Source organism: Bos taurus, chromosome 7 (genome assembly GCF_002263795.3).
Source record: "Bos taurus isolate L1 Dominette 01449 registration number 42190680 breed Hereford chromosome 7, ARS-UCD2.0, whole genome shotgun sequence".
NCBI classification, from domain to species: domain Eukaryota; kingdom Metazoa; phylum Chordata; class Mammalia; order Artiodactyla; family Bovidae; genus Bos; species Bos taurus.
This window is the reverse complement of record NC_037334.1, coordinates 23070733-23086185: the sequence shown is the minus strand read 5'-3', so window position 1 is coordinate 23086185 and position 15453 is coordinate 23070733. Positions and strand designations below refer to the sequence as shown.

The 15453-nt window shown below is 40.6% G+C and overlaps 1 protein-coding gene across 1 annotated transcript in view; it reads left to right on the top strand.

Moving 5' to 3' along the window:
• The window catches only part of CDC42SE2 (CDC42 small effector 2), a 119510-nt gene extending 106591 nt beyond the window's left edge, over positions 1–12919 (top strand). The window contains exons 4-6 of the mRNA NM_001102537.1: positions 1083–1184; positions 9768–9883; positions 10411–12919. Of these exons, the coding sequence (NP_001096007.1) occupies positions 1083–1184; positions 9768–9866 (201 nt within the window). The 3' untranslated portion in view covers positions 9867–9883; positions 10411–12919. The remainder of the gene's footprint in view (positions 1–1082; positions 1185–9767; positions 9884–10410) is intronic.
• The last annotated feature ends 2534 nt before the right edge of the window (positions 12920–15453 follow it).

Below are 15453 nucleotides of genomic sequence, written 5' to 3'. Positions count from 1 at the left end.
TGGCAATAAAAGGTAGAGACAGTAAAGTAATACCTATTTTAGGTCTAAAATTAATGTGTGAACACGCCACTTTTGTGGTTTTATAGAAAATCACATCCTAACCCTGGAGAGCTGTCACTTGGATAAGCTTTTAGGGTGTATCATGTGCATAGCAACATTTCAGGGGATGGCGACATGGAACACTACGTTGGGAGGCAGCCTGACCTGGTTCCACTAGTTTGCAGCTTGCCTTGGTTTTGATCGGGTAGCACTTTCAGGAGAAATATTCTGTTGAAAGGGAAGAAGATGGGGCTACACAGAGTTGGCATTGGGACACAAGGCAGCTGTGCCCGTGGCCTCTTCAATCGATCACAGAATCTAAGGCATCATGGAAAACTTGGGTCTAATTTAAAATCACCTTCATCTCTTGAAAAATCTTGGATGGTTCAGTTGAACACAGCAGCATGGTGAGGAAGTGTCCCTAGTGTGGTGGAGCAAGGGCTGCCGCGACCTGCAGCTGCAGTCCTGGGGGCTGCTGGGACATGGGTGTCAGAAGCGACGGGGAGGCGGTTTGTAACTTAGAGCCAGAAGAGACCGGAAATCAGTGACTGGACTAGAACCCAGCCTCCCCTGTACCACTAGCCGACAGATTCACTCCAGCAGGAAAGGGCAGTTGGCTATGATCTAAGTAATAACCATCAGAATAGCATCGGTGTTTAATGATGAGACACAGAATTCAGTACTTAACGTCATACTGTCTTGTTATGAACGATGGTTACAGATGATACTTTTACATATCTTTTTTTTTTAAGAATAAAACTTAAATGGTTATTATACAAATACATGGATGGCCGAAGTTAGATCAAATAATCTACTTTAAATTCTAAATATTATTCTGCTTTACCAATTTTTTTTTTTTTGGTGCATATATTTCTCTGGGGGAGTTCATTGTAGGAGATGGTTGTGGCGATACCAAGATTTAGGTATTTTCCTGTCCTGGGCAAAAACATTTTTCATAGAGAGTCATTTGTGCATAATGTATAAATCTACCAGAATAAGTTTTTGTTAAGACCATTTTCTGAACATTATCCCTTATATTTTAGAAGAGGCGCCGGCGGATTGACCGAAGTATGATTGGAGAGCCCACAAACTTCGTGCACACAGCTCACGTGGGGTCAGGTGACCTGTTCAGTGGGATGAACTCTGTAAGTACCAGGGTGGAGCAGGTGGGTGGGGCCTGAGGCGCGGTCAGATGTGCCTGTCTGGCAAGTGCGCTGTGCCCAGTGAACTGCAGACATTTAGTACACACACTTAATGTGAGTGTGAAGAGAAGAAATGAATAGTGGGAAAATCTCTTATTTAGTTTGCGAAGCCATGTGTTTTTTTTCTGTTTGTACTAAACTCTTTGTAGCTACATTTCTTCTGAGTAACCGCTTTAAAATTTTTAAAGGATTTGAGTTCAGAAAGGAAGTTACTATCGCATGGATTCTCATGCCGCCATTCCCCCCATCCCTCCCACCCCACCCAGCAACTTTGAGGTCAGCTTTTTAGTAATATTTAATCTCCTTTTTGTTCTCTTAAGTTCAGTTGGGTTGCCTTTGCAAATGTATTTGTCCCCTTTACTTTATAAAATATTAGCCTTTATCTGATGCTAGAATGCTTGCAATTTATTACTGTAACATAAGTTCTCATGCACTTAGCAGAGGATTAAAATTTGCACATATTTGCTCTTTGTTATAGAGGTTTCGGTGAACTTCAGAAGAGACTTTAGATGTACTCAGTTGAACTCTTACTCCCTAATTTGCATCTAAGAGAAACAGAGAGTAGTGTGACAGAAACCAGTAGAGGGGGTTTTTACCCGGGCTGTGCCTCATCCTTGCCCTGAAGCAAATGACCGTGTGTCCAGAGTCGCTTTCCCCCCAGATCTCAAGTGCGCACGTGTGTCTGAATGTTCCCTCAAGTGTTTAGAACCAGAGAGTCAGTAAGGCTTTCATAACACAGATACGCTGCATTGTGTGCTGACTGGACTCTGTTCACAAAAAACCTAACAGGAGAACAGACTTGTGAAATAGGTGGATGGGTGTCCTGGATACAGCAAACAAGTTTGTCACTGCAGTTACTGGGTAGGCTAAGGGATGACATTCGTAGCTTCCTGGAAAGGAAACAGCTTGTTTGTTTTAAGTCTGTAGGAAAAGTACACTGAACGGCTTTTGTGGAAACGTAAGAGCCGTCAGGTTGCTGTTAAAATACAATTCAGTAGCTTTGTTTCCTGGATCAGTGCGGAATGATGAGACCAAATGGACTGCTGACTGTTGTTAATATAAGGTCATTGTGACAAAGATAAATAGAATGAATGGTTTCAAATTTATTATAGCTGATGAATTTTAATTTATTTCTCATCAACACGTCTTCTTCCCTACTTGTGTTCATAAAAATTTAACTATGTAGGCAAAAAAGATCTTCCCTTGTAGCTCAGTTGGTAAAGAATCCACCTGCAACAAGGATACCCAAGTTCGATCCCTGAGTCAGGAATATTCCCCTGGAGAAGGAAATGGTAACCCACTCCAGTATTCTTGCCTGGGACATCTAATGGACAGAGGAACCTAGTGGGCTCCAATCCGTGGGGTCGCAAGAGTCGGAAGAGCCCAAGAAGAGGAAATCTGTCCTGTCCCTGCTTCCACGTTTTCCCCTTTTACTTGCCATGAAACGATGGGACTGGATGCCATGATCAGACTTTTTTTATATTGAGTTTTAAGCCAGCTTTTTCACTCTTCTCCTTCACGCACACCAAGAGGCTCTTTAGTTCCTCTCCACTTTCTGCCATTAGAGTGGTATCATCCACTTACCTGAGGTTGTTGCTATTTTTCCTGGTAATCTTGACTCCAGCTTGTAACTCATTCAGCCCGACATTTCACAGGAGTGATGAGGGTTACTTACTGGAAGTCCAAATTCTTGTTTGAAGTTAAAGAATTGACTTTTGGAAGAAAAACAGATTTGTCTTTCTTATAATCTGCATGGCATTATGAATGTACCGTGTAAAAATATATAAAGATGTTGTTGTAAATAGGCCTAGGATACCTATAAAGTGTAGGATAACATGTTGTGTTAGGTAGGAAATTATTTGGCACCATGGTAAAATCCAACTTTGTGCCACAAAACTTGGTGTTGCCAAAAAGGAGCAGAAAGTGAACTGATAGGCTGTGGGCCATAGCCTCCTCAGGCGGAGCAGGTTTGCTTAAACAGACCTGTGGATTTTAGTTTCTTTTTTAGGGTACTCTTACCTAAACTGGTTGTTTAGTCATGTGAATATAGATATTGCAGTAACTCATGTGGTGTCACTGGAGTTAGTTCCACAGAAGTGAATGTTTTAGTAAATGAGTGAAAACTTAAGACCCAATCACATGTTCTCGCCTTAAACTTATTGGACCCAAATACGCTATGCATTTTATGTCTTGTTACTATTTTCACTTAGAATGTATTTAAACCTGCCTCACTCTGAATCTGTTAGGCCATCACCTCCTATTCCTCCTGCTCCGAGCAATCTAGCGTGATTCTGAGTTTCCAAAATGCTTCTGATTGATACAAATGAAGACAGGATATACTAAGAGCACTTGAGAGTTTGCAGATAACCTTGTGCCTTTGTTTTGGTAAAGTAAGAAAATACCCCACTGGGACTTGCCTGGTGGTCCAGTGGTTAAGACTCCACTCTGCCAGTGCCGGGGTCATGGGTTTCATCCCTGCTCCGGGAATTACGATTCCACATGCCACACAGCACAGCCGGAATAAAAAGGAAGATGCCCCAGCATTTTTATATCTCCCTAGAAAGTAGCCGTGTAAGATGGTTAGGAGGGATGATCATCTGTAATCACTCTACAAGTAGGAAACCTGATGTTCACGGAAGATGAGTAGTGCGTCCAGAGTTACGGTGTTAATGAATAAACCGGGATTGCAGTTGAAGTCTTTGGATTCTATTTTTGGAGTATAGTTGATTTACAGTATTGTGTTAGTTTCAGGTGTAGAACGAGGTGATTCAGTTATACATACATTCTTTTTTACATTCTTTCCTCATATAGATTATCGTGGAATGTTGAATGGACTTCCCTGTGCTGTACAGTCGGTCCTTGCTGGTTATCTGTCTTAAATAGACTAGTGTATGCGATCTATCCGTTCCTCCTGTGTTTCCCCTTTAGGAACCATTAGTTTGTTTTTGATATCTGTCAATCTTTGTTTTATAAATAAGTTCATTTTTTTAATTAGAGTCCACACGAGTGCTAATATTTGTCTCTGATTGACTTCACTAAGTATGATAATCTCTAGGTCCGTTCATTGTACTGTGAATGGCACTATTATTCACATTATTTTATTGGAATATAATTGATTAACATTGTACTAGTTTCAGGCATAAGCAGAATGAGTAAGGTATCCACACATCTGCTCTTTTTTAGATCCTTCTCCCATATAGGCCGTTATCGGTCCTTGTTTGTAATAGTTCTCTATTTTACATAGTCCCAACCTCCCCGTGTGTCCTTCTCACCCCTTTCCCCTGGGTAACCACAGTGTTGTCTTCCACACCTGTGACTCTTTGTTTTGTACATAAGTTCATTTGTACCATTTTTTTTAAAGATTCTGCATATAAGAGATATCATGTACTTGTCTTTCTTATTTTGCTCAGTATGGCAATCTCTAAGTCCATCCATGTTTCTGCAGATGGCATTTTTATTCTGTGAAATGGCTGAGTAATAAAAATCCATTGTATATATCTACCACGTACTCGTTATCCACTCCTCTGTCGGTGGACATTCAGGTCGCTTCCCTGTCTTGGCTGTTGTAAATACTGCTGCTGTGAACAGAGGGGTGCATGTATCCTTTGTATTAGTTTTCTTGGGATATATGCCCAGCCAGGAGTGGGATTGCTGGGTCATATAGCAGTTCTCTTAGTTTTTAAGGAACCTGCAAGCTGTTCTCTGTAGTGACTGTGCCACTTTACATTCCCATGAACAGTAGGAGGGCTCCCTTTAGCCCCACTCCCGTCCCAGCATTTATTGTTTGAAGACTTTCTCTAATGATGGCCATTCTGACCCTTGTGAAGTGATACCTCATTGTAGTTTTGATTTGCATTTCTCTGATAATTAGCAGTGTTGAGCACCTTTAAATGTGCTTTTTGGCCATCTGTGTGTCTTCTTTGGAAAAATGTCTTTATATCTTCTGCCCACTTTTTGATTTTTTTTTTTTTTTGACATACAACTGCATGAGCTGTTTGTATATTTTGGAAATTAATCCCTTGTTGGTTGCCACATTTGCAAATATTTTCTCCCATTCTGTGGGTTGTCTTTTCATTTTGTTTATGGTTTCCTTTGCTGTGTAGAAGTTTTTGAGTTTAATTAGTTAGCTGCCATTCAGTTTTTTTCTTTAGAAGGTGGATTCAAAAAGATCTTGCTGCAATTTACGTCAGTGTTCTATCTTTTCTTCTAAGACTTTTATAGTGTTTGGCCTCATTACATTTAAGCCTTTGACCCATTTCCAGTTTATTTTTGTGAAGGGTGTTAGGGAGCGTTCTACTACTACTAAGCGCTTCAGTCGTGTCCGACTCTGTGTGACCCCATAGACAGCAGCCCACCAGGCTCCCCGTCCCTGGGATTTTCCAGGCAAGAACCCTGGAGTGGGTTGCCGTTTCCTTCTCCAATGTATGAAAGTGAAAAGTGAAAGTGAAGTCGCTTAGTCGTGTCCGACCCTTCGTGACCCCATGGACTGCAGCCCACCAGGCTCCTCTGTCCATGGGATTTTCCAGGCAAGAGTACTGGAGTGGGGTGCCATTGCCTTCTCTGAGGGAATGTTCTAATTTCATTCTTTTATATAGCTGTTCAGTTTTCCCAGCACCACTGAAAAGAGACTGTCTTTTCTCTAGTGTATACTTTTGCCTCCTTTTGTGATGGATTAGGTGGCCATAGATGGGTGAATTTATTTCTGGCTTTTTATCCTGTTCCACTGATCTGTGTTTCTGTGCCAGTACCATACTATTTTGATTACTGTTGCTATATAGTATAGTCTGAAGTCAGGGAGCCTGTTTCTTCCAGCTTTGATTTTCTTTCTCAGGATTGGTTTGGCTATTTTGGGTCTTTCCTGTATCCATATAAATTTAATAACTTTGTTCTCAGTTCAGTCCAGTCACTCAGTTGTGTCTGACTCTGCGACCCCATGAATCACAGCACACCAGGCCTCCCTGTCCATCACCAACTCCCGGAGTTCACTCAAACTCACGTCCATCGAGTCGGTGATGCCATCCAGCCCTCTCATCCTCTGTTGTCCCCTTCTCCTCCTGCCCCCAATCCCTCCCAGCATCAGAGTCTTTCCCAATGAGTCAACTCTTCGCATGAGGTGGCCAAAGTCCTGGAGTTTCAGCTGTAGCATCATTCCTTCCAAAGAAATCCCAGGGCTGATGTTCTAGTTCTGTGAAAAATGACACTGCTAATTTAATAGGAATGGAATTGAGTATGTAGATTGCCTTGGGTAGTACTCTCATTTTGACAGTGCTGATTCTACCAAGAACATGGTATATATAGCCTGCTATCTGTGTCATCTCTGATTTTTTTCATCAACATGTTATAGTTGTCAGAGTAGATGTCTTTTTTGTCCTTAGGTGGACTTATTCCTGTGTTTTTTATTGTTTTTGATGTGATGATAAACGGGATTCTTTCCTTAACTTCTCTCTTTGGTCTTCTTTTTAGTGTATGGGAATGAAAAAGACTGCTGAGTGCTAATTTTGTGCCCTGCAACTGTACTGAATTCATTGATGAGCTCTAGTAGTTTCCTGGTGGTATCTTTAGGATTTTCTGTGTATCATGTATCATGTCATCTGCAAACAGTGACAGTCTTATTTGTTTTCCAATTTGGATTCCTTTTATTTCTTTCTCTTCTCTGTCACGGCTAGGACTTCTGAAACTATGTTGAATAAATGTGACAATGGATTGTGACGTAGATTTACAGATATTTAAAAATTCTTATAACCCTGGGATTAATGTCACTTGATCATAGTGTATGATCCTTTTAATATACAGTTGGAGTATTTTTGCATCTGTGTTCATCAGTGATACTGGCCTGTAATTTTCTTTCCTTTTTTTGTGTGTGGTATCTTTGTCTGGTTTTGGTATTAGGGTGAAGTTGGCCTCATAAAATGACCTTGGGAGTATTTTTTCCTCTTCATTCTTTTGGAAGGAGTTTCAAAAGGATAGGTGTTAACTCTTTTCTCAACATGTGATGTAATTTGTCTGTGAAGCCATCAGGTCCTGGACTTCTGTTTGTTGAACATTTTCTAATCATTGTTTCATTTTCATACTCATGATTGGGTCTAAGGTCTCCTTAGACAACCACTTTGCCTGGCTGGCTTTCTTTTTCTTGGGGATGGTTTTGATCATGGCTGCCTCCTGTACGGGGCTGCGAACCCCCATCCACAGTTCTTCAGGCACTCTGTCAGTCAGATCTATTTGTCACTTCCACTGTATAATCTAAGGGATTTGATTTAGGTCATACCTGAATGGCCTAGTGGTTTTCCCTACTGTCTTCAATTTAAGCATGAATTTTGTGATCAGGAGTTCATGATCTGAGCCATAGTCAGCTCCCGGACTTGTTTTTGCTGACTGTATAGAGATTTTCCATCTGTCTTTCATTACTTAGAATATATAATGCTACTCCCTTCTGGTCTGCAGAGTTTATACTTAAGAATCAGCGGATAAATTTATGAATTTCTGGGGATTTCCGTGTATATCATGTGTTGCCCTTCCTTACTGTGCTGATATTTTCTCTCTTGTCATTTGGTCATGTGTCTCAGTGTGTCCCTCCTTGAGTTCATCTCCTGTGAGCCACTCTGCGCATCCTAGACTTGAGTGTTCCCTTTCTCACGTTAGGGAGGTTTTCAGCTATAACCTCCTCAGGTGTTTTCTCGGGCCGTTTCTGTCTTCTCCTTCTAGCACCCTATAGGGTACGTGTTGGTGTGTTTAATACCCCAGAGGTATCTGAGACTGCTTTGTTTCCTTCCATTGTTTTCTCTTCGGTCTGTTCCTTAACAGTGATTCTTACCATTGTTTCCAGCTATTCATTTTTCATGCCTCATTTATCCTGCCTTGATTCCTTTTAGTGTATTTTTCATTCCAGGTATTGTATTCTTTGTATCTCTTTGTTCTTTACATCTTGTAGCTCTTTGTTAAACATCTCTTGTAAGTTCTCAATCTGTGCCTCATTCTTTTTCCGAGATCTTGGACCATTTTTACCATCGTTAGTCTAAATTCTCTCTTTTTTTTTTGTAGCTCTCTTCATTTAGCTGTTTCTTGTGAGTTTTTATCTTGTTCCTTCATCCGAAACATCTCTCTGCCATCTGATTTTGTCTGTTTATGGGATCCTTCATGCTGGCTGCAGGATCACAGTTCCTCTTGCTTGCAGTGTGTTCCCAAAGTGGTCCTGAGGCTTGTGGAAGCCTCCTGGTGGCGAAACCGGTGCTTTCCGCCTGGTGGGTGGCACAGGGGCTTGTCCCTCCGGTGGGCAGGGCTGTGTCCTGGGGGGTATATGGCACACCTGGGGCCACACAGCACGGTCACAGGTGAAGGGAGGGTGCAGGCCTGGGGTTCTGCCTTTATCAGGGATGAGGGTAAATGCCGAGGCTTTCACAGCTTCACTCTTAACTGCTTCCTCCTGGCACTATTGTGAGGGTTACATGATGTCATATTTTGAAGTGATTCTGTAAACCTGAGAGCAGCCTATTCTGAGGGAGTATTAACTCATTATTGACTAGAGATGTTTCAGTCTTCTCTTACATAACCAATTGCTGGCCACAGGTTTCTGCAAAAATCCCCAGTGTGTTAAGGAGACATCATAGGCTCAGCAGAGGATGAGTCAAATAAAGTTCAGGGGCTCTAATCATGTGATAGAAGCTGGAGAGAATGATTCCCCTGGGCTCAGAGGAGAAAGGGTATACTACTCAGTTCCTCAATATGCAGACTTGGCTCTTGGGGTGTGGCCTCTAAGCTTCCTTTGAATGTTCCAAGTCTTTGAATCCTCATTTGAATGCTTATACTTTTTCATTTTATTGATTTTACTAAGACTATATTAGGGCTTCCCAGGTGGCACCAGTAGTAAAAAACCCACATGCCAATGCAGGAGATTCCTGAGAGATGCAGGTTCGATTCCTGGGTCAGGAAGTTTCCCTGGAGGAGGGCATGGCAAACCATGCCAGTATTCGTAGAATCCCATGGACAGGAGCCTGGCAGGCTACAGTCCATAGCATTGCAGAGAGCAGGACATGACTGAAGTCATTTTTAGAAGAAGAATACTACTATTATGTAAATTTTACCACATGGACTTTTAAAATTTATCTTTGGTTCAGTTTCCTACTTTATTTTTGTATCTGATTCTAATCCAAGAAATTGAGGTGATTTAATATGTGAGGTGGTTGTAAATTAAGGTGGTTGAGGAACAAACTTGAATTCGTCTTTATCCTTTTGACTGGTTTTGAAATGTAGCCAAATACCTTGTGAACTACAAAACTTTTTTTTGTAATAGGGAAGTGGAGTAGGGGGTGTTTTGGCCAAAAAAAAAAAAAAAAAAGAATTGTTCAACCACCAGCTTACCACTCCCCATATATTGAAAACAATTTCTAAGTCTGTAAAAAGATAGATATATATATAATTTTTTTTTTCTATAAAAAGTACCCTTCTGGGAAAAGCAGCCCAGCCAAACTGTCAATTGATTGGTTGCAGTGGCCCTAGTTCCTGACCCGGTCTTTTCCTTTCTTGTCTCAGGTCAGCTCCATTCAGAACCAGATGCAGTCCAAGGGAGGCTACGGGGGTGGCATGGCCGCCAACGTGCAGATGCAGCTGGTGGACACAAAGGCCGGATAGCCCCGGACTTCTCCTCAGTGAGTACCTCAGAGCCCCACGGCCACTGACGACGAGGAGAGGCTTAGTTCAGACTCGAGTTCAAAAAATAAAAGTCTTATTAAAAAAAATTTGTGAACTTACTGGAAAAGGCAAAAATAGTCTGTCCACAGTCAGTTACAGCATTTGGGTATTAGTTTCAGATTGTTGTTTTTCCTTATGAGAAACTTTAAATGTTTTCAGACGTCTTGCTCTGGGGGAGCCTCTGACTGAGATTCTAGTGACAAGATCTCTCTCATGTGTTCTTTAAACATGAAGTTACTGAGTTACTGATATTGTGTGAAACCCATGTGTGGTGAAGTAATTTTATATTTAACACCATTATGGGTAAATCGTACATAATAAAATTTTCAAATTTAAAAGACAACTTCTAAATGGAAGCATGAAACCCCTAAAGTATAATAATAATTTGGCTTTTTCTTCTGGTTTTATAGGTCATTGTGAATTTCTGTATTTTGTTCCAACAACTGTTAATTTTTTGTCATGGTTGCTTTTCTTTCCTTTTCAGTTACAAAAAAAGAAGCGTGATGGCGTCTTGTTCACCCTGTTGTGACTGCTCCAGTGACACGTTCCTGTTCTGCTCTGAAGAAACTTGTCAGAAGAATCCTGCATTTCCTTCAGCTGGCATGCATGCCTTTGGACTCATGGACAGAGTTCTTTGGATTGTGGCTTAATTCTTGATTTTTATGGGTCTGATTTTAGCATGATCTTTTTTTGTGAATGCTGGCACTGTTTTGCATTCTTCCCCCACATTTTTCTTTCCACCTTCAACCCCTCTGCCTTATTGATTTTATTGGTAAGCAAAGATCTGCTTTTATTTGTTAATTTACACCATTTTTGTATATTTTGGAACGTATGTGACCTGTAAGCACAATGATCATTTCTATTCATATGAAACTGCAGCAGAGTAGTGTCTGCATGCTTTATGAAGTTGCTTGTGTGGGACCCCACAGGATGCCAGATGGAGAGTTCCTGGCTGCCATGGGTGGATGATACTGCTGCTATTAGAGACAGGTGAGCTGTGGCACCAAGTCACATCAGTTTCACAGAAAAAGGCAACTTGTAGCTTATTTTAGAAGTATGACTTTTATTTAGTTAGAATTATAATAAAAGAAAAGCTTGCATTCAAAAGGCATTCATTCTGTTGTAAATGTTTGATCTATTTATTTGCGAGCAAGGACCTGGGATTGTAAACAAGTGTGTTTATCTATTAAGTGTGTGGTAATACCCTCATCCAGTCTGACTCTGAGCATCATGTTCTTTGTTCATTTCTTTGTGTGCTTGGTCTCAGTTTTTGCTTGTTTATGTTTAATACTGTGGTATCCAGTTGGCTTCCAGTAGCAGTTTGTTGAGTTTCTTAGCCTCTACTTCTAAGCACGGCCTCTGGAGTCCGTGGCCTCTCCATGTTCACAATGTGGGACAGTGGAAGTTGCCAGGAGCAGCGGTTGATCTGGCTGTGTTGTTGCCCGTGAGAACAACCTGCGTGGTGACTTAAGGTATTGCCAAGAATGCTTGGGCTTCAAAGTGTGTGTTCCTCACAAATTGTATTTCTATAAACGCTCCTCCTAAGGGTGTAGTGCTAAGCCTGGTAGTGGTTTGATTTCCACTAGAAATTTAAAATCCTATGTCCAGTTTAGCCCATATCCTGCAGGAAATGGGCTTAACTGGAAGAAAACAGTAAGGAATTAGGTAACTGCATAGAGAGAGAGAGAGATCTAGATCTGTTCTCTTCACCTTAGTCACAAGTTCTTAAATAGGTAAGTGAATAAATACTGGGTTATAGAGGTAAAACATGGCAGGATTTCTTCCCCCAGTTCTTTTAAGTTACCCTGTACAGCAGGCACTAGATTATTCAGTCCTTTATTTCTACAGTTTTGATCTCTGTAGATGTCAATCTCAAGAGAATCTGTCAAGAAAAAACATTTATGCTTAGCAATCAGAATAGGCATTTTGCAGTTTAATAACTTCTAAACTTGAATTCATTTAATGTCATTAATTGTGTTGATACTACATTCTGGGTTTTGCTTGACCACCAGTGTCATTCTGACTGGCAGTCAGGGTCCTGACGGACGCTGCAGTGTGCACGCTCTTTAAATACGATGGATTGTTTTAGTGCTGTCAGTGATAATGCTAGCCTACTTCTATTTTGACTTTAGTACAGAGTTTATAATTGTGTAACTCCTAGAACATTACAGGGAGCCCTGGTCCCTTTTCCCTACTTGATGATTTGACTTTATTCTTTTTCTCGATCGCTCACTTTCCTGATTCTCCAAGGACCAAATTCTCCAGTGAGCACTGGAGCGTGTCTCCAGGGTAAGCCAAAGGCTGCGCTCCTCAGCCTCTAATTGTTCTGCAGCTGCCTCTGGCAGGCACAAGTAGCCCCACTGTGTGCAGGAACACATGCCAAGGAAGGTGCCAATAACGACTCAAGAAAATTACCAAGACTTTTAAGATACTAACCTTGGACACAGGTTTTTTAGGGAGTCCACTTTCCCCCATTGATAAGTAGGTTTTTAAACCTTGGGATGTCATTTGCTCCTGATAACAATGTGTCTCATTTGAAAATTGAAGCTAAATAGAATTGACTGTTAATATTTTGCTGAAACATGTGCTAACAACTGTTAACTAATGACATGCATTCTTAAAAGAGGTGCTTTCCTGTGATGTAGGCGTGAGGTGGTGCCAGTGAGCATAGAGTGGAAATGTGAACTGTGCTGATTGGGTTCAGCATTTCCGATGCAGCATTATCGGTGGGCCTTTAAAGATACTTTGTGAGTATATATTAGCTCTCACTTTTGTTATTAAATTATAGCAGTTCTATTATAGAAAGCAAGTTTGCCTTGATTTTGTTTAAAATGACTTCTGCTCAGCACCCAGGAGATAAAATTGACATATTTTTATAATATAAGCATACTTTTTTTGTACATTGTGTTCATTCTTGAATAAAGTAAGTTCAGTGTTGGCTTGTAGATAATAAAGTATTTGATTTTGATTCAATAAATGTTTTTCAATCCTGACTTGGTTATTTTCTTTCTAGGAGATATTTAATAAACACAAGAAATGCTAAAAAGGTGCTGCAAGTGACTTTTGAGTTATGACTACTAAACAAAGGTATTATCCAGCTCAGTTTTTCATGCTGAAGCATTTTGTCCTCACAGTATATATGTAGGACTTAATAGTAAAGCTAAGAATTCTATTTCCCAGTCACACTATCATATTAGAGTTACAGAATATTTCCATTGTCACAGAAAGTGTGGGAAGTTTTGAAAGTGTCTGGAAGTACTTTTTGATGTCAGAAATTGAGGATGGGGTACCCCTTCAGGGGTGCTGCTGCATAGCAGTCCCCACAAGAGACCTACTGTCAGAGTGCCCTAGTTGGGAAACTGTGATTTAGAACAGAGTATACAGACATTCCCGTCTGTATACTCACCAGATCCCAGACCCTGTTAGAGAATCTTTAATGTGTGGTTGGTCAGGGATTGGGAACAGATCACTTAGATGTGCTATATCATCATATTCTACAATAAAAGTATCAGAAATGGTTTCTCAAAAAGTTTCAATAATCTTTCCTCATCTCATGGCCAGGGACTCTAAAGGGAAACTGGGTTACAATGAAAGGATCTGAAGAAATTCATGCTGGTATATTAATGAGGAGCTCTGTTTGGAGTGCATGTTTTCAAAGCATATGCATAACATGTGCACAAAAAGTAGGACAAATCTATAAAAAGTGTCAGAATGGAATTTGCTAAAATTTTAAAAATGCAAAATTCTTACATGCCTTCTGCTTCAAAAGATGCTTTTAGCAGACTGGTGAAAAAGCAATTTAAATTTTACCTTTAACTTACTGTCTCCATCCAGACCGGTCCAGTAAGAGAACTTAATCTGACTCTTAATATTTAAGCACCTAAGCTTTGAGGATGTTTCTGAGATGAGGGTTTTGTTGTTGATGCTTTTACCAGCTACAAGTAGCCTGTGGGTTGCTTTTGCCCCTACCCTTCTCTTCTCAATCTCATCTTAATAGTTTTTTAGCTGATCTTTGTACAAAAGAAAAGAGACTACTTCAGGATCAGAAGATCCAAATGTTTGATCTGGGACTTAACAATTGCTATAAGGATGGTTTTAGGCTCACTGAAAGGTAAGAGCAAGAGAATAAAAACTATGTCAACTCTAACCCCAAATTTTCTCCTCTGTAAATCCAAGCTCCAGAGTTCACTAGAGCTTTAAGAGCTCACTAGACCTATGTTCACCACCTTTAAGACCATGGAACACTGAGGCAGCGGTTTTTACTCCTTTACAGGAGCAGAAAGTAAGATGCTTTTTTAGAAAGATCTTCAGAGCTTCACCTGGTTACCTTTTTCATAAAGTTGCTACTAGAGCCATCTAAACACAACCAGCTTTTAAAAATCTGTGTGCCTTTCCAACGCCTTACCTTTCCCCGGGCCCACCCACCTCTGAGGGAGGTGCAAGGACCACTCTGCTGGATGCAGTGTGTTAAGGCAGTGTCAGGAAACATTAAAAATTTTACTTTTCAGAAATAGTGAAAAAAATTTTTGTTAGGGATCTTATAATAAAATACCCTAGATTTGGGTGGCTTAGAAACAAAGTTAGGCTTCCAAGTCCGAGATCAGGGTGCCAGTGCAGTGAGGGCCCTCTGCCAGGCACTAATCCCATTCTTGAGAGTTACACCCTTATGACTTAAGCACTCCCAAAGGCCATACCTCGAGAACTTCAGTGTGAGCTCCAGGGAGGGGGCACGCTAACATTGAGATCATAGCAAAACAGGAATACAAAAACAAGAGGTTAAAAAACTCAAAGTAGGATACATCCAAAGAAGCCCACACCAAGATTTAATCAAATCATGAAAAGTCAAAGAATCTTAAAAGCAGCAAGAGAAGAAATAAGTGCAAAAATCGTCAAGAAAATAATAGCAAACAGAATTCACCAGCACATTAAAACAATGATAAATGATGACCAAGTGAGATTTATTCCAGAAAAGCACAAATAGCTCAATGGAAGAAAAGTCAGTCTCTGTAATACACCATGTTTCCAGAGAGATGGGGGGAACCCCATGTGGTCATCTCTGACAATCCTCAAGACCCTTTCAATAGTAAAAACATTCAACAAACTAGGACTAGAAGGAAACTAAACAAAATGAAGATCATCCATGAAAAGGCCACAAGTGTGATACCATTCATTTTCAATGATGAAAGACTGAAGAGATCAGGAACCAAAAAATGGATGTCTGCTTTCACCACTTTGAACAAAATACTAGAAGTCCTAGCCAGAACAGACAAGAAAAGGCAAAGTTATCAGATCTCACTTCACACACAACATGATCTGATACGTAGAAAGTCCTAACAGATCACACACACACACTTGTTAGAACAAATAAAGTGACAGGATACAGAGTCAACACAAAAATTGTTTTTGTATACTAAGGAATAAATTTAACCAAGGAGGCAAAGCTAGTGGAGGGGATGGAATTCCAGTTGAGCTATTTCAAATCCTGAAAGACGATGCTGTGAAAGTGCTGTACTCAATGTGCCAGCAA